We start from the raw sequence: 19,463 nt of genomic DNA, 5'->3' as shown, positions 1-19,463 counted from the left end.
ATTTGATGAAAACTAATATTACTGTGCTGATCTGAACCACAGATTAAGAACCACAGAATCCAAATTTCTGTCTGACATCTTGACTTCAACATCAACTTGAAGCATTGAATTAACGATCACATCTTTTATCTTCCTGTAGCCAAAAAGCTTGGAGGAAAACTGGATGTTGTCTCTTACCATGATGAAGTTGAAGGTGGGTTTCTGATTACAGTTAACACTAATCTAAATGTATTACAAGTTATAATGTCTATAGTTTTAAATATATAATAATCTGTGTGTATGTATGTGTTTCTGTGTAGCTGAGGGAAAGCCTCCAGGTACTCCATCAGGAATGTATGCCTCAGAAACAGACAGGACCTATGTTGTTCTGAGCTGGAAAGCTCCTGCATATTCCAGCAAGGCTCCCATGTGGTACTACATAGAAAAGGTAACAAACACCGTTTTACCACCTCCACTGTTACTGTGAATACTACACTGTACATACTACTTGAGCATCTCGCCAGTAGTGTAAGAGTGAAAGTTCATGGTAAATGTATGGTACTTCTCTCTCTCCTCAGATGTCTTCTAGAGGACATCAAACAGGATTAGATAATCTGAATGTATTTTAAATGCACATTAGAATGGCTAAAATAAGTTAATGACAACAAACACACTGTCCTTTCTACAATGCTGTATTTGGTCCAACAATACTAATTTAATTTCTAAAACTGAAAGAAACATTGTTGATCTTTTCCGTGAAACACCACAATTTCATTTTCAAAGAAACACTGCTCAGAGGGGACCAAGTTGCATTATTAATAAAACTAACATGAAGCTGCGCTTGTGACAAAACAACTGTACTGTCCACAACAATCTAAACTACTCACCTAACAACTCAGTAGAATATGTGCTTTTATGTGTTATGAAAACAGTGTATTTTTATAAATCTAGATCAGAAAAGACTAATGTGAGGTGGTTACATTAAGCTAAACAACTACCTGATATACAGTAAACCCAGCTTAAAACAGTATAACATATCATTATGTGTGTTGATGTATAGTAATGACAGGAATGCTTTCTCTGTCCATCTCTCTCTCTCTGTCCCCACAGTCCATGGCAGACAGTGGTGCATGGCAGCGTGTTAACACTCAGGTCCCTATTCGATCCCCACGCTATGCCGTCTTTGACCTGGCAGAGGGTCAACATTATAAGTTCAGAGTTTTGTCTGCCAATATCTATGGAACCAGCGAACCATCAGAGCCAACAGGACCCATCAAGACTCAGGAACTCAAAGGTCTGTTTCTGTCCATTTCGTCTTTGTGTCACATAGATGATTCTACAAGTGTGGATTTGGACCATCTGGATTTATTTATTTATTTATTTTTTGCTGTCTTCAGGTGTGCCATCAGCTCCTGGTCAGGTGATTGCCACAAGGGAAACAGACACCTCTGTACTTATCCAGTGGGCTCCTCCTAAGGAACCCAACAATCTGATTGGCTACTACATTGACCAGTGTGTGAAGGGGTCGAAAGACTGGACCTCTGCCAATCACAAGCCTCACAAGAGCACCAAGTATGTTTTCAACCAAACAAAACAAAAACTGTGCTGCTCACACCATATTTCTCAGTAATTGGTGTCTTTCTTTGATTGTTGGTCATAGTGTATGAAAGTGATACTTAATTCAATTTTTTTTCCAGGTTTGTGGTCAGTGGTCTGACCAAAGGAGAAACCTATGTGTTCCGTGTTCAGGCTATCAATGAGCTGGGTCTCAGTGACGAATCCCAGGAGTCCGCACCTCTGACTGTCAAGGCTGCCCTCAGTCAGTATTGGGATATTTTTTTGGTCTCCTTGCTGGACTATGATTATCATTTTGATGAATGTGAAACAATATTATTGCAATTTATAAGTATTACAATTCAGTACTGCCTTTTTAGCCACCCCCTCTTCTCCTTACGACATTGCCTTGCTGAACTGCGATGGCCATTCAATGGTTCTGAACTGGAAGAAACCTCTTCATGATGGAGGAGCAAAAATCAAGGAGTATTATGTGGACAAAAGACGCAGCGGCACAACCATGTGGAGGGAGGTTCATATCCCACCAATCACAGAAAGACTTTATAAGGTACAATACTGTCGGTTCTTAAACTTAACACAGCAAAGATTAACATCACATACCAACAACATACCGACTTTGTTTTGTTTTAACTACGCTTTGGTTTGATTTTCTCCATCCTAAGAAATATATCTGGTTCGGTTTGGACTACTGGATAAACAACTTTTTTTTACCTAGCACTCATTTAGTTCAATTAGCCACTATTTGATGTATTGCAGTAACATTTTATTGACAGGTGGAGGGCCTGACAGAGGGAGCAGTCTATCAGTTCCAGGTGTACGCAGCCAACCTGGCTGGTCTCGGACTAGCTTCCAAACATTCAGCCGACTTCACCTGTGAGGCCTGGACAATGCCTGAGCCTGGTTTGTAAATGTCATCTTCTGACCAATTTGTTTTCTGACAAATTCTGGAACTTGCCCAGAAAACATGGAGACTATACAAGTTTAGGCTTATCTCTACCAAATAGCCTTGAGAATAAGGAGGAAGGAATTAATGAGATCAATGAAATGTACTCACAAGCACAAATGCAAATGTGCATTTATGTTTCTTCTCCTGTTATTCTTTGTGTCCTTTAGGTCCTGCCTATGACCTGACTTTCTGTGAAGTGAGAGATAATTCTTTGGTGGCTGAGTGGCAAAAGCCTGTCTATGCTGGTTCTGGACCAATCACAGGCTACCACGTTGAGTATGCTAAGAAGGGCACTTCTGACTGGACCAGAGCCAACGAGACAGCCGTCAGTCATCGCTTCCTCAAGGTGAGAGCACTTCTAAAGGCTCTTAAAGGTTCCCTGTGGAGGCGTTTATTTCCAGTAACACTTCTGTTTTTCTTTGTCAGACATTTCTCACTAAGTGTAAAAAAAAAAAAAAGCTTCTAGAACCACATAAAACAAATTTACAGTGCCTCTTGCACAATAGAGAGAATATAACTTTATTTAACTTTTTAAATAACTTTACAGGTTAATATGTTGCTGTATTATGGTATATTGTAGAGAAATTGGATGCTTCTGTCCTGTTGTCAGCAGGACTGGCATTAAACAATAGCTACATCTACATTTTATGTTGCTAAATGTTAATATCTTCGGCACTATGCACCTCCATACTTCCATTCTCTCTATTGACTCCTGATATCTACACTACTGATTTCAAACTTCCATACATTACATTTCAGCCTTCTTTATTGACCTTATTGTAAACATAGTAACACACTTACATTAAACTGTGTGACACTGACACCTAGTGGATAAAGTGAGCAATTACTGGGTCTAGTGCTGTACAAAAAGATCAAGTAATTGGATATTCTTGGTTTTAGAATGAAAAGTAGTAAATAGGCAACTCATCTCATATGTGACAGGTAACTTAGTCAGCAAATGAACATTATTTGTATTTGACTGATTACCTTGTGATGCAAGGTGTATTTGGTGTTGTCACAAAATATGGGTTGCAAAACGGTACAGATTACAACAGTATAAGTGAATAAAAATTAGGTTAATTCATTTATTACCCAAAACAAAAAATGATAATGGGTCTGGGTGCTAGAATAGGACAACAGACATTAATTTATTAACTTCAGTAGCTGCTGGGTCTTAGGATTTACTTTTGCTGTCACTACCTCATCTTCCAAATAAGAAATTGGGTCACTTACCTGCAACAGTTTCTGATGTTGTGGACAAACATTGTACCTGGCAGATTATCCCAGACTGATTGTTAGTGCACCTGTGTGCCAAAGTTCTTCGCTCTTCTCCTCTTACTAACACAGGATTGTTACCTTCTCTTTTTTTTTTTCCTAGGTAACAGGCCTGGAGGAGGGAGCCAGCTATGTGTTGAGAGTGCGTGCGGTCAATGCTGCAGGAGTGGGTATGCCTTCCATGGCCTCTGACCCTGTGACTGCCAAGGCTGTGGCAGGTAACATTTAATCACATGATGAGAGATTATCAAACTGAATGTTTCTTAAGGTTGAACCTCCAAATTTCTCTTTGTATTTCTTACAAAGTAGTACAGCATAGCTATGCTGTGTTGGAATTATGTCCTGTTTTTGAAAGTGCTGCAGGCAAAATTAAAGGGACTCGACAAATATGATTACATTTAACGAATAAATATACAAAACATATAATTAAAAAACCTACTGAAATACAAAATATATCAAGTCCTTCTGTGTCATATTTATAGACTGAAACGACTGCAGTTCTAAAATGATCACCTTACCGCTGTGCGTGTTTGTCTCTGTGTATTGAAGGTTCCCAGGAGGTGTCCTGTGTGGTGGATGAGAAGTCAGGTGACATTGTTCTGTCATTCGAGTCCTGCCAAATGAACGAGGGATCTCAGTTCATCTGGAAAAAAGATTATAAAGAAATCACAGATTTCTCCAAAGGAGTGGTGATTAAGACTGAAAGCAGCCAGTAAGACCACAGACACATGCACACAACATCCCAAGTACTGGTGTGTGCGCATGTAAACAGCTGATAAAATATGCATTTTGAAATCTTCTATGTGCAACATCCATCTGTCTGTCTGTGTCTCTCTCGTGTTCTGCATTGTAGCTCTAAGCTGATCTTTAAGAACCCAGATAAAGAGGACTTTGGGACGTTCTCTGTGTCTGTCACTAGCACAGAGGGAGTTTCATCCAGCTATACAATCTCTGCTGAAGGTAGGATTTACCCGTCACTGCATAAGTCTGGCACAGTCAAAGTCTGGCTTTCAAAATGTACAGAAATCCAAGAATGATTCAAAATCATATCTGCCACCTGAACTGTTGAAATCTATTCTGTTACAGTCACTATATTTGTTGCCTAGACTGACAGATTATAGATTTTAGAAATACCATAATTTGAATTTTTGCCATTATTATTGCCATCTTGTGAGCTTACATTACATTAAATACTGGTTTCTTTCATCTGTCAAAGTGGTGCATGCACGTATCTTTCATGCCTTGAACATGAAAATTTGAACAGCTGCACAGCAACATCCAGTGAGACAAGCACATCAAAAGTACAGACTTAAGCAAAATTCAAAAGGAAATGAGAGTGCACTTAAAAACGATCACACTGGCGTGTAGGCAACAAACAATTTCATTACACATCTGATGAGTACTAGTAGAGCACGTTGCTCACATTATTTCTCCAAGCTTGGGGCAGTATGTGTGCTTTAAAACCACATCTTCATGGCAAAAGGCTTTCTTTCAGAAAGTTTCACAATATTTTTCCTGCTATTGCACCACCACGCTACGAGGCTATAATATGTTATTCAGTGCGCCTTACACTGATTGCTTCCCATTTGGCCTACAGTTTTCTTTCAGCCTAGGTCAGAACTTGTTGTTTATTTCACTTATATCACAGGTACTAGGGAAGGCCCTGATCATTTAATATACTAACTCTGAGTGCAGTTTGTTAGAGGAGTTTCAGAGTGGGCCTTTGGGTCTAGTTCTAAGCTTTAAAAAACACTAAACCATAATGTATTGCCTTCCCTATGGCTATATTTGCTGCACTCCTGAAATGTTTGTGCATTTATCTGCCTCTGCCTATTAAACACAGTTACAGTAATAACTTCTCCAACTACAGCTTTGGTACTTGAAGAACCCCTTCAAAGCGCATGATAAAATTATATCTATGTATAAAGTGTAAACTTGTTTGCCCATAACTGAATGAAATGAAGAAGTTGTCTCTTTATGTTTCAGAGTTGGCAAAGATGCTGGCACTCAGCTATGAAATCAGACATCCAAGTAGGTACCTCTGGCTGGCTCTTTCAATCTCTCATAATCTCTCTCTTTGTCCCTTTTAATCTCCCTTCTTTTACACTTTTTCTCTGCTTCGTCTTTAATCTGTCTTACCCACTCTCTGTATTTCTCTGTTTCTACCTTTCATGCATTCATCTGGCTTTGTTCTGACTGGCTTTGAACCTTTCAGATTTCTTTCTTCTTTTAGGAGCACGTTTCTCTTTTTACCTGATCCAAAAAAGTCTTACCTGCTTTTGCATCACCTGCCTAACCACTATTCACCTCTCCTGTCTTTTGCCTCTCATCTGACTCCTCTCCTCTCCTCTCCTCTCTCCTCTCCTCTCTCCTCTCCTCTCTCCTCTCTCCTCTCCTCTCCTCTCCTCTGTTACTAATAAAGTAATAACAGTTTGGTTGTGTTATGTGTAAGTAAGTGCAATAATGTTTTTGAAACCGTAACCTTCCTCTTTTCTCTCCTCTTCCCTCCTCTAGTCATCCCGCTGAAGTCAGAGCTGGCCTATAAGATTTTGGAGAGAGGAAGAATGAGGTTCTGGCTCCAAGCTGAAGAGATTTCTTCCAATGTCACCTACAAATTCTTTGCAAACAACAAGGAACTGTCTGGAGCTGATGTAAGACACACTGTAGTTTAAAAAATGGACATAGTTAGGGATGGAGAGAGATGGAGAAAATGACTTTCTGGCTTCAAGCTGAACAAATTGTCTGTCTGATGATTCAGTCCATGTTGCAACATTAAAGCCACAATCACAGTAAAAAAAAGTACCCATATTCACAAAGTCTGTCCTTGAGTGCATTATGGCCTTTTTACTAAAAAACAACTCTATTTTTCTGCAGCCCAACAAGATGGGTCATGACGTCTCTACAGGTATCATTGAGTTCATCATGGATCATTTCACAGAGGAGAATGAGGGGACATTTACCTGCCAGATCACAGATGGAGGAGGCAAAGCACAGAGCTCACTGGTTCTGATTGGAGATGGTAAGAGAAGCCAGGTCTGATTTCTCAATTTCAGCATCTTTGCTGCCTTTGTGAACTGGTCAAAGCATGTAAAAACCTGTCAGAATGGACTAAGATCTTCAAGCCAAAGAATAAACAGTGATCCTCAAATGTAACTGAGACAAGAATGAATGACAAAGAAATATAAAAAACAAACAAACATTTTTTTCCATTGTAGCTGCTGCTGTAGTTTGTTGAGTCGTAAAATAAATGAATACATACAAATCTGCATAAGCATAAGAAAGTAACATTATGGCAATGGATTGATTGTATTGAGTTGATCAATGTAAAGGTAGGTTTAAAGCAGTGTGTATGTGAAGGACACTCTGTTTCCGATTCAAATGAAGATGCTTGATTTAATGAAGGAATCTACAGCAACTACTGGCAACACTTTGATCTTTTAATCATTCTCTGTTTATGCGTGTTTGTCTGTGCACACAGCTTTCAAGGCAGCACTGGCTGAGGCTGAGTACCAGAGGAGAGAGTACATCAGAGTCAAGGAGGGTGAGAAACAAAACATCATTCACTTTTCAGCTTGCATGAGTTTTACTCTACTTGGTCTGAGACCAGCACACTGCTTTGTTGCCTTGGAGACAAGTACTCTAATCAGTGAGTACACAGGTGAGACCAACACTATTTAAAATGGGAGTTGGAACCTGAAAACTGGAAAATGGACCCATTTCAAATGCCTCAGTACATGACAAAATAATTTCCAAATTTAGACCAGATACTGTAGGTGTAAGGGGAAGATTTCGCAGTGGTATTTTTCATTAAGCATTTTAAAACCATACTTAACGTGGGCCTGAGGCAATTAACGGAGCTCAAACAATCATGGTCCACAAGCAATTTATTTTAAACTCATGTCCCTTCGCTGGGCCTTTCTCTCCTGCCTTTATCCACCACAGGTCCCCACTTCAGTGAGTTCCTGTCACTTCAGGTTGGAGATGACTGCTCTGTCACTTTGGTCTGCAAGGTAAACACAGTCCAACTCAATACTTATTGAATATTTGCACTCTAAACAAATGGGAGGCTGACTTGTGGATAGCTGATTAGCCATTCTATAGCGGCTAAGAGCAGGATTCGACAATGCTGCGTAATAATAAGGTCCAGTTTGAAAATAACCAGAATTATACTGTCAGTTTTGTCTTGGGTTTGTTAGCGGGAAGTATATAATTAAAGACATATTGTTCATATCGCTCCAGACAATCTGAAGCTGACATCTGTTTAATCTTTAAAACAAACACGTTGACATGATGTAGAAGCATAGCAAACATCTGCAGTAAAATTAAGTGGGTGAATTAGTTAATGTGAGCATCAGCCATTTTGCTGAAATAGGCTCCTTTTGTGGTTGATGTCAGAACTACTTCCTGTGGTTCTCTTGAGGAAATAATTGTACTTTTTATCCAGAAGATGAGGTGAGAGTAATTACCCAACACCAGAGAGATACCTTAACAGACACTGAGTAACTTTGCATACATCACTGACTTGTTAGAATTTTATGACTGAATGAATGGATTATAAAATGTGAGGAATGCGGCATTGATGGCACTGCTAACACATTTTTACAAGGGGGAACTAAAGTGTATTTATATTCAGCATCTCTAATGGACCTGTTACACTTCAAGTGCCAAGTAGTTCTAGATGCCATGAAAAGATGAGGTGCACTACATCTAAACCCAGGACTGACAAGTGATTTAAAAACAGATCGATGGAGGTAAAGCAAAAAGGCAGTTTTGGAGCTGGGTCCATCTGAGACTGAATTGGTGCCAAAGGGATTTGACGACCTGGTAGATAGAAACTATAAAAGAAGCCAAAACCTTGTTATAATAATTATGTTGAATATTTTAATGTGTGATTATATTTTTTCCATTGCAGGTTGCTAACTTGAAGAAGGAATCAGAGTTTCACTGGTACAGAGAAGACACAGAGATCATCCCTGATGTGAAGCCTGACCTTGGATCAGGAGTCTGTAAACTGCCAATTAAAATGGTAATTGCCCTTTGGAACGGTTGATTTTCTGAATGCTGTAAAACCTTGTGCAATACTACTACTATTTCTATGCATGTTATACATGTTCATATCAGGATGTAATGTAGTGTTGTGTAGCGGCTATCCTGAATTGAGGCACGAATGCAATATTTTGCTCAGTGATTTGGCACTGTTGCACAGTTTTTCTCTGAGGATCCAAAAACAAGAACACCTTTTTCAATGACAGAAAAAAGAAGAGGAAAAAACAAAAAGAAGAAAGAAACAGACCTCCCAATGTGTTCGGATTCAGAATACTGTAATCCCAATGTTCCCCGTGTTTCCTGTTTTCTTTTTCCAGTTTTCACTGAAGACAGCAGGAGTTTATAAGGCCACCATCAGTGATGACAGAGGAAAAGATATGAGCCAAATTGACATCTCTGGAAAAGGTAAACATATCTTTCTCTACTTAAGTTATCTTACTCATTAATTAGAGGAGTAATTCACTGACTGGCCAGTGGGCTGGTTGTCTAATGCATCAAGAATACATGATAACTTACAGTATAAAGACCTGTGAAAAGTGAAAAGCAGAATGAGATGTTGGCACTCGTTAAAAAGTGGGAGACAGGAAGAAATATGATCCAGATTTATATACCGTATCTGTACATGGTTAACTAATGAGTTTCTAAGGATCCCTCTAACCCCAACCTTGTTTTAACTACTCTATAAACATCGTGAAACAGTGTGATTTGGCAGCTTGTTCACCTGCTGGTTGTATTTATTCTTTAGAATTTTTGTTTTTTTATTTTCCTGTAAAAGTTTGTGTTCCACTGTATTACAAGTTTGTAAGTATTTAATTAGTCCTGGAGGAGAGATTAGTAGACAGTTACAGCTTTTCATACTGTTTTACTATTTTAGTTGGGACCACTCAAAAATAGAAATACTCGCTTAATTAGTTTATTAAGGGCAACATGGATACTTAGTCACAGGGTATGGAAACAGGTTCTACAAAATATAGTTTAAATCTGTAACCAGGGAGTAGCAGACACCCAGACCGCTACAGAAACTTGCATTTAACTTTTCCTTACTGAGCTTTGCAGCCACCAGAGGGCTTCCATTCTCCTGGCTCTTTTCCCTGACCCCATGTCTGTCTACTTCTCTTCTAGTCTTTGATGATGCCATAAATAAGATAAGCCAACTGGCTGGTAAGTATCTACCTTTCACACACTCACACACACACACACACACACACACACACACACACACACACACACACACACACACACACACACACACACACACACACACACGCACAGAGGTGAATACATGGACATCAATTATCTCCCAAACAGATATCCTTTACTAAATATCACCATGATCATCCTCTGCCCAATGAAAGGATCGAGTGCATTATCCGAATTTAACACAGCACAATCACACCACAGCGAGAAGAGATTAAGTAGACACATCACCAGGCTGATACGTTTCAGTTTTAAAATCCCACTGCTACACACAGACACTCATCAGCGTGTGGCAGAAGTTGTCATGCTGGAAGCATTTGGCCATCATGCCATCATGTGGTGAAATCACTTTAAAATTCCACTGCGCTGTCACAGTGACAGTGACAGTGTGGAGGAGCATCTTACTCCTATTTTAAGAGACAATCACTTGACAGCTCTGTAGCAACTGTTACAGCAGTGGTTGCAGAGGAGAAGATGGTTCATTACTGTGATAATGGGAAACCATGGTGATGTGACCAGGTGGATGACACACTTGTACACTTGTAATGTGTGGTGAGCAAAGTTCCACACAGACATAGAGTAGAATAAAACTCCCTTTTAGATATAACAGCTTTAAAAAAAAATTGTAAATAAAAACTCTGACAGCTGAAGTGTTTTACTGAATGCAGCATACAAACAGTCTGCACTCTAAAATCTGCACTCTGCTTCATTACTGCAATTCTGCTCTCCAAGCTGGATAAAGGTAACATAAAAAGGGAGGTCTTAAAATGGACACTACAAATGGCTGCAGATGGAAGTTTGATTTTATTTGATTAATTCTGAGGGGTGAAAAAAGTGCATCCTGTAGCATTCACTGCAGAGCCAAGCCAGGTTTTCCAGCAGCAGATGGAAAATATGTATCTGATTTTGATTTCAAATGTGCCCTCCACAACCTCTATCACCCCCGTCACCTCCTCTAGGAGCCAGTGCAGCAGAGCTGGTGATTAACTGCACAGCAACAGGCATTCAACTACAGTGTCACATGAAGTATTACACCTCAGAGATGGACATCACCTGGTATCATGGGTAAGAAATTCAATTTATAATACAAATACTGCCAATGCAAATAACACTTATTACTATTATTACTACTACTATAAACACAACAACAACAGCTACAACAATTCGACTACTAGTAAGAAGAAGAGGAAGAAGAAAATAAGAAGAATAAATATTAGTAGTCATTGCAGTGGTTTCAGGAAGACAAAGACTATTCTTTTAAGTCTGCCCATAAACATGCTGACCACAAACATAATATTTTCCTTTTCTCTCCAGTTAAACCACTGGGTGTGGCAAAAACAATAGGCCACATAATAAAACTTTTGATGGCTGTTGGCAAGTGTTTTCATTATCCTGGTTATTGCAGCAAAATCGCCCTGTTTTGTGACAAAAATCACACCCCTATCATCTTCTATAAAGAAGCAAGGTTTTTCTGCACTTAAAAGCACTCTGTCGTACCCTAGAGATTATAAAGTGTGGAAGGAGGGGAGACAGAATGAGCGCGAATGGACAGAATGAAGGAAAAAAAAAGCATGAAGGGGAATAGAAAAAGAACAACGACAGGGGGTAGTAGAGGCTTTTCTGTTATTCAATTATTCAAAGAACAAAAATTATGGAGATTAGATTTTCAACCTCTCCCCGGCCTTTCTGTGAGTGTGTGAGAGAGCGACAGATAGCAAGAGAGAGAAATTGGTATCCCTAGGCATAACATTAGGCAGGCATGTAAACATGATTTTCCATTACCTCTGAAACAGACTTCACCCACGCACATACAAACACAACGCGCGCATACACAGTAACCTCTCTTCTCCTCTCCTGTCCTCAGTGAGACTAAACTCTCGCACAGTGACAAGATTGTGATTGGAGGAACACCTGCTATGGCAACAATGGAGGTAGTGTCGGCTCCTGTACAATGCAGAACAGTATGTGCTTGTTAGGTGGATCATACATGTGTGATTTAATGACAGTGGGGCACGTCAGGTGGTGGCACTGTTGCCCATCGGTGTTGCTTAAAAAGCCCTCAGAGTGCCTTTGGAGAGGTGATACCAGGGCAGCTTTGTGAGGAATTTGAATAGATAATCTCACTTTAGAAGGGGTAGCTAATGAATAAAAACATCACACATTTTAAAATCATTAATTTTAATTCATCAAATGGTGCATCTCGCTTTTACTTCCTGTCGGAATGCTTCATAATTGAAGATGAATAAATCTTCTTTAAACCATAAATTTAAGAAACACAAGTAGGTATAAGCAGCCAGACCCTAATTAGTTGATGGGTTTATTGGTCGCATGACTGATCTGATTGGTTAATTTACTGATTTAATTACAGGTGATTGAGCCAGTGGAGAAGGACAAAGGAATGTACTCCATCGTGATCACCGACCCTGAAAACTCACATAAACGCACGCTGGACCTCAGTGGTGATGGTCAGTAACTTTTCTCCCTCTCACTTCTCTCATTTGTTCTTTTTGTGTGTCACTCACTCTTTTTATTGATAATGCCGTAAAAAACGGATTGGAAACAACACAGTCACTTGTTTTTATGGAGCACTTGGATTCAATCTGTAGTTTAAGGCTTTGAAATGATACTCCAAACTAAAATCTATGTTTTGAGTATCAAACATCCCCGTAGGCTTGAAAACTGGCTGTAAAAAGTTTGCTCCTTCACAAAGAACTGCAGCTGTGGTCAGCTTGAAGTCAAGTTGGCTATAATGGATTCCAATAGCACTGAATTTTAATGCTGAAAATGTATAAAAATGTCAAAAAAAAAAAACCCAAAACATCTCAAACTCCTATCTCCACATGCTCAGCATGTTCCAGACAGTTATGTTTCTGACAAATATTTAGTGCACTGCTTTCCAACTGCATTTCTCCCCTTCTCAACCAGAGAAGGGGGGTAGAGGTAGTGTATTTACATCTTCACATTTTCACCAAAATAGTTTAGTTACATTTATTGAAGGTGAGCACTCCTGCAGCTGTTCACAAAGGAGCAAGTAACAGACACTTTTAAAACTACTTTTTAAGCCAAGGCACAGTGTTTTTGTAGGTGAATTTCTGGTGGAGGATCACTCTAAAATAAAATAAGGAGACAATTAATATTGTGAACATAAGCAATGAAATTCTGTTTCTTTTTCTTTTACAGCATATGAGAAGGCCTACGCTGAGTTCCAGAAACTCAAGTAAGAGTACACTCTCAAATCTGTTTCTTTACATATGCCTTTATGTTCATATTTTAGTCAGACTAGCTCTGCTAATGATGAATAACTGTTTCCTTCACATTTTAACTTACACTGCTTGATCACAGCAAGTTTGACATCTGATAGCTCAAAGTAATGTGTAATGAATTCCCATGATACTTTCTGTTCACGTACTGAAAATCATGTTCCTTATCCTTGTTTCAGAAAAATGTAAAGCACAAAGTTTACATAACATCTGCCAGAAATCAAACTGATTTTTTTATTTTCATCTCCTCATTTGAAAACTTTTTGCTCACTAGATACAACTATTAGAGAGAACAAATGGTGTAAATCAGATTATTTCAGACAACTTGAGTTGAGCTTCTACACACACACAACTTATTTTACTGACCTGCATGAAGATCCAACACACCCTTTGCAGTAAGCCGATCAATTTAAAGGATCAATAAGCCTTTAATCTGCCCACTATGCTGCTGTTTTAGTGTACTGTTTGCAAACACTGCTGCTACTGCTTCTGTTGAGTATTGTATTATTTCAACATGCCTGCCTCCAGTCTGCTCAAGTATACACTAAACTGTGCTGAGCTTAGTATATGCCTGTGGGGAGAGACAAGGTCAGAGCCTAATGTAGATGCCAATTATTCACCTGTGTTTGCGCACTGAACTGCTTCTTTTGTTGAAACACTCTCACTCAGGCATAAGATTAGTTTTTTTTTATGTAGATTTCTATATAAGATAGCCACCATGTTTGCATTTGATGTATTTGTTAACACTGCAAACTACAATTTATGAATGGTCAGTACAGGTTAAGTAAAGATTTCTCTCCATTTACAAATCAAACATTTCAAATTTACAAAAACTACAGTGAATCCAAAAACCCCAAGCCCTGCTGTCTGAGCAAGTCAAGTATATTCTAATTTGAGTTAGAAAAAAAAAAAAAATCAATGCTAAAAATAGATGGAGTCAGGTAGCAGAGATCCTTTGGGGTCCTTAGGCTACTTGGGCCAAAGCAAAACCCCACACTCTGAATTTTGCAAATCCATTTAGAAAAATCAATTGGAACTCCAAACACTAAACACTGCATGCTGAGTGGAAGCCGTCCAAATCCCTTTTCTAATTAACATTCAAAGAGAGACATTTAAGCACAAGATTTTACAAAGACATTGAAACAAGTGACACCCTGTTGCCCTTTTGATTGAGCCTCAACATGCCAAGAGGAGAGTAGAGTTCCCCCAGCCATCTGGTCCTGTGGCTGACCTCTGGGCCTCCCACGCTGCTCCGACAGCCCTCGCCCAGTTATTGCAAAGCAACATAATTTCTTTCAAGTAATTTCTTTCTGAAAAGTTCCACAGTAAACTACAGTATAATGTGATTTAGCTCTAAACCCAGAATACCTTGTGGCAAACCATCTGACCACAGTTACTAACCCAAAAATGAAAAAGATATGATGTGTGTGGTCAGAGAGTGGAGCCAGGTAGTGGAAAAAGACAATATAATCACACATATCATCCCACCTGTACCATACAGGGTTAGAGGTTAGGGCTACAGGCTTGATGCTAAAATAGAAGTATTAGGGCCTTGATTTCAGTTTTAAGAGATAATTTCATAGTGGGAAATACATTTTAGTGGTCTTGACATGTATACAGCTAGTTTTAAAGAAAATATTTGAAAAACAAACTTCTTAAAGTTTCCTTTCTCTGTGTTTCAGGGCTGAAGCCTATGCCGAAAAGAGTGAGTGCATCCTTTATGTTTTTGTTGCAGTTTCTTCCATGGACAGCTGATCAAAAGTTGTCACTATCACATAATCTTGCAGTTTTTAACAGCATAAACCAACTGCGTGTATATGTCATGTACAGTTAGGGCCACATCAGCATCATCAGCATACATTATTAACAAGCAATAGGTGTGATAATACTGATGCTTTGTTTCAGATCGTGGTAAGGTTGTGGGAGGACTGCCTGATGTGGTCACCATTATGGAAAAGAAGGTATTGTCTGACAGTGTGTGAGATGTTTGTCTGTGTAAATGTGCACGTTTGCCTAACAAGTCACCTTTTCTTTCTTTTGATAGACCCTGAGTTTAACTTGCACAGTGTGTGGGGACCCCAAGCCTCAGGTCTCATGGTTGAAGAATGGAGCAGAGGTCGAACCTGATGATCAGGTAAATACTTCTATTGTTGTGGGCATAACAGGGATCAGAATCTATTTCCAAACTTGTTTTAATGGTCACTGAAGCGTGCACATAATTAAATTGTACATGTGACTTGTGCACCACACTGCATCATGTTCAGCACTTCAAACAGGGCCTCGTTCTTTTCTTTGGTTTCTACCTGTCACACGCTGCTACTGAATCTTTGGGCTGTTTAACCTCTTCAGAAACCCAGCCCCTCCTTCCTTTCTCATGATTAATTACATTATTAATCACACAAAATTGTGATAGTATATTTCTATTAACTTGTCTAGAGATACTAAGGAATTTCCACACTCATGTCTACTTTATTCTGTTGTGCTGCCTCCAGTTACTTTCACTGTGTTTAAATATTTTGCGCACTTACTGGAGGGATCTACATACTTTAGGTGAGGACAGTATTATCAGCACCCTCCTGTATCTGTAAAGGAACAAATCTACCTCACATAACTCACTGACCTACTTGCCAACCAGTATAAGTCTACAATCTGTCCCCAGTCAGTAGAGGCTCTCTCAACAGCACCAGCATCCTGTGGCTCCTACGGGCTTTGAAGATTTAAGTTGGAGAAACCTCGATCCAGGAGGAATTTATGTTCAAGTTTGCCCTCTTCTTTATTCATTCCCTCACCTGTTAATAATCTGTCTAAAACAAGAACTGACGTTGTTGGTGATGTATTTCCCAAACCTCAGTAGTGCGTCTCCCCTACCTAGTCACCACAGACGCGACTGAAGATATTAACATAAAAACAAACAGAGATACGTACAAATCCAGAGAATATTGCACAGAATTGCAGAATAGAAATAGGTATGACTGCTGGATGACACAGGCTTAAATAGCAGCGAGCCGGAGAAGGTGGTGAGTACCAGAGGTTAATGCTTTTGTACATATTGTCACTATGCATGAGCTTTTTGTGCTCTGAGTACCATTGCTCCCACCAAAACAATAATTACCTAATATTATGGTTCTGTTTATACAGCAGCTACCTTTCACTGGTCAAACAAAAGAGAAACTAGCAACCCACATATTAGCCTACACTGGTCTAATACATGAATGCATGTGTCCAAGAACATTTAATGTGTTAATTAGAAAAAGGTCATCAATTGGAAATTGGAAATGGCGTCTGTCACTTTTTTCAGGTTGATATGATTTTTAGGCCAGTAGGGTTTTAATTTCTCAAAATTAAAGGCAAGTGTTTCTCTTAAAAGCGACGTAATTAGCCTCCTACAAGTGCCACTCCATTTAATTGTACTAATGTCCAGACCTTGCAAATGAGTGGGCAGGTGTGAGAGAGGGAAATTAAAATACTGTATTCTCTTCAGCACCACTCACATGGTACGAGTCAGAGTACAAGTAGTCTGTCTTCTCTCAGGTGTCTGAAGAACATTGATATGAGTTTTTGTGGTCTCAAGAAGAACCAACAGAACATTATTTTATAATAATAATTCTGTCACATTTTGATTGAGCCAATGGGGCTAAGGAGCAGAACAGACTGGAGTAAATCATTAGTCCTTGTGTCCACCAAGCTCAGTGTGAGCAGTGCTCAGTTTTTGATAACAGGAGGTGGTAATCAAATCTCATGCTGCTGCTACGAGTAAAAGATAAATTAAATTTGAAATAAAACTTTAAGTGGCAGGCGTTTTAAATGCTAAATTATAAATTCCCATTCTGCCTTTCTCACCCTTTTAACCTTTGATTTCGTGTTTCAGTATGTGGTCTCCCTGGACCAGGGCAAGTTTGCCAGTCTGACAATCAAAGGTGTTTCCATGGAGGATTCTGGCAGATATACCATGATTGTCCAGAACAAATTCGGAGGGGAGTCTGTGGATATAGTGGTGAGTGTCACTGCTGTGTACTGCAAATGACTGGATTTACTCAGAGCCGTGAAATTTTTCAGATCATCTGTGGCACAAATCTTGTCTTTTCATTGGGGCCTAACTGTATGATATTTTTGTGGTCACACCTGTATGCAACTCAGAGCTGTTACATAGCTGATATTTGACCATGTGACTTTTGCCTGACCCTGATTTCACAGCTTTAACATGGCCAATGCTGCGAGTCCTGACCTAGGACATAACTTGCTTAAGACTCAAAATGAGGTGTTTAAATGTTGTGAAATGAAAAGCGTGGCACTTTGAAACTAAAGCATTTAAAAAATATATATATAGAGTAAACTAAATGCATGCATTGGAAATATTTACTCAATATTAACATTATGTCCTACTCTCTCTCTCTCTATCACTCCAGGTGAGTGTGTACCGCCATGGAGAGAAAATCCCTGAGGCGAAACCAACTTTGACCCCTAAAACAATCATCCCTCCCAAGCTCCCCATTGAGATCCCTCAGCCTAAGGCCCAGCCTGCTCCAAGCCCTGCCCCCTCTGCTCCTAGCCCCGCCCCTCCAAAGGCAGCCCCAGGAAGAGGAGTGAAGAGCCCCACTCCTACTAGGAGGAAGTAGAAAGCATAAACATCATATAAGATGGAGAAACACTGGTGCACATGTAGACCACACATAGTTTAGAAGCTTTGACTGGTATTGTCCATTTGGACGAATATTAAAATCATTAAATGAAATGGAGCTAATGCATTTTGGCGTTAAATTAGAGAGTCAAGAAAGCCCTGATAGCTAAAGTAATAACTGCAATACTATGCAAAAAAATGAGAAAAGAAGTATTACTGCGAAAACAACCCACCCTCCTAAAATGAATGAAATAAAATAAAAAACTACTTCATATCTGAACATGACTAAGTTAGAAATGAGTTTAATTTAATTGAAATGAACTGAAATGAAACTTGGATAAATCTGAAATTTGAATAAAACTATTGCTGGAAAAAGAATGAAATGTGTTTTAAATTCACACTGGGATGTAAAAGAAGCAGAACAATTAAATGCATAGTGGTCACAGACAGTCTTGTGTAAAAAAAAAAATGTTCTTAAACTCCACTTAAATCCATTGTACATCTGGCTAAAACAAAGGTATTTAAAAAACAGAGATTAATTCATCCACTGTGACTAGACAGACATTATATAGAGTTGTTGGTTACTACCATGGAGATGTCTGCTAAGACTGCTGAAGCACCTCAGAGCTATATTCACTGTCTCAAAACATGTTCAAATATGCCAACTATAAAAACTTGATGTTTTTGATATGCTCTCATCAGTATCCTGCTGAAAAGACATGTCTTATTTTTTATTGATGCCAGCATTTTTGACTGTTTGCCCTTACGAAACCCTTGGCAGAAATTCTTAATTCCCCCCCAACACCCCACACCCCCACCCACACACTACAACCACCACCCTTTGAAGCCAAGTTGTGGCCCTGTGGAGAGAGGTGGGCCTACTCTGCCTATAGCAGAGGTTCTCAAACTTTTTCTGGCACACACCCCTTCAGAAGTAAAAAAATAAAATAAAAAAAAGGACCCCCCGTGTTTATTTTCTCTACATAAATCATTTTCATTCAACTTAGTTTCACTCCATATTTTTCCCCTGGTCATCCAAGACCCCCTTACCCCTCCCCCCGAACCCCCACACCCCCCACCACCGCCCACTCGCCCGCCCGCCCCCTCACTGGTCTCTGTGGTGGTTTGACTTGGTATTACGGTTATAGGACGTGTTTTATACATGAAGGATTTCCTTTACATGTTTCTGTACATCTCTCTCCTGTAATGGTTTCTTCAGGATGATGATGCACAACAAAAACAAAACAAAACAAAACACAGGCTTAGTATCACAGCTTCCAGCCACTGCTACATCCAAAAAGATGAATGCTCACACTATGTAGTTTTTACCTTCCTTGAAAAATAATACTCGCTTTCACAAAGAACATGTTAACACAGGTACAGAGAGAAATAGGTCAGGCTGTACAAAGCTGTCATTATACTGCCACCTCCTCAACACTATGAACCGATGGCTGCAAATATATAACACAGTCCTCCTTAACATCACCATGGTGAGATATTGAACATGCTGAAGATCAGCTGGCAGTGAATCACCACTTAGTAAACCAGAGCCGTAGAGCAGGACTGT

At 39.4% G+C, this 19,463-nt stretch overlaps 1 protein-coding gene across 1 annotated transcript in view; it reads left to right on the top strand.

Annotated features, from left to right (window-relative positions):
* Positions 1 to 19,153, top strand: part of myom2b (myomesin 2b) — a 31,679-nt gene extending 12,526 nt beyond the window's left edge. The window contains exons 12-39 of the mRNA XM_041035029.1: positions 140 to 193; positions 300 to 427; positions 1,090 to 1,273; positions 1,377 to 1,551; positions 1,677 to 1,798; positions 1,914 to 2,101; positions 2,328 to 2,454; positions 2,668 to 2,846; positions 3,879 to 3,993; positions 4,325 to 4,487; positions 4,629 to 4,735; positions 5,762 to 5,806; positions 6,290 to 6,426; positions 6,650 to 6,794; positions 7,254 to 7,316; positions 7,718 to 7,785; positions 8,688 to 8,801; positions 9,139 to 9,226; positions 9,944 to 9,982; positions 10,978 to 11,083; positions 11,883 to 11,949; positions 12,387 to 12,483; positions 13,199 to 13,235; positions 14,961 to 14,983; positions 15,184 to 15,239; positions 15,323 to 15,412; positions 17,147 to 17,272; positions 17,685 to 19,153. Of these exons, the coding sequence (XP_040890963.1) occupies positions 140 to 193; positions 300 to 427; positions 1,090 to 1,273; positions 1,377 to 1,551; positions 1,677 to 1,798; positions 1,914 to 2,101; positions 2,328 to 2,454; positions 2,668 to 2,846; positions 3,879 to 3,993; positions 4,325 to 4,487; positions 4,629 to 4,735; positions 5,762 to 5,806; positions 6,290 to 6,426; positions 6,650 to 6,794; positions 7,254 to 7,316; positions 7,718 to 7,785; positions 8,688 to 8,801; positions 9,139 to 9,226; positions 9,944 to 9,982; positions 10,978 to 11,083; positions 11,883 to 11,949; positions 12,387 to 12,483; positions 13,199 to 13,235; positions 14,961 to 14,983; positions 15,184 to 15,239; positions 15,323 to 15,412; positions 17,147 to 17,272; positions 17,685 to 17,894 (3,053 nt within the window). The 3' untranslated portion in view covers positions 17,895 to 19,153. The remainder of the gene's footprint in view (positions 1 to 139; positions 194 to 299; positions 428 to 1,089; positions 1,274 to 1,376; positions 1,552 to 1,676; positions 1,799 to 1,913; positions 2,102 to 2,327; positions 2,455 to 2,667; positions 2,847 to 3,878; positions 3,994 to 4,324; positions 4,488 to 4,628; positions 4,736 to 5,761; positions 5,807 to 6,289; positions 6,427 to 6,649; positions 6,795 to 7,253; positions 7,317 to 7,717; positions 7,786 to 8,687; positions 8,802 to 9,138; positions 9,227 to 9,943; positions 9,983 to 10,977; positions 11,084 to 11,882; positions 11,950 to 12,386; positions 12,484 to 13,198; positions 13,236 to 14,960; positions 14,984 to 15,183; positions 15,240 to 15,322; positions 15,413 to 17,146; positions 17,273 to 17,684) is intronic.
* The last annotated feature ends 310 nt before the right edge of the window (positions 19,154 to 19,463 follow it).

Source organism: Toxotes jaculatrix, chromosome 1, assembly GCF_017976425.1.
Source record: "Toxotes jaculatrix isolate fToxJac2 chromosome 1, fToxJac2.pri, whole genome shotgun sequence".
In the NCBI taxonomy this organism is placed as follows: domain Eukaryota; kingdom Metazoa; phylum Chordata; class Actinopteri; family Toxotidae; genus Toxotes; species Toxotes jaculatrix.
This window is presented reverse-complemented; position numbering and strand designations above follow the sequence as displayed.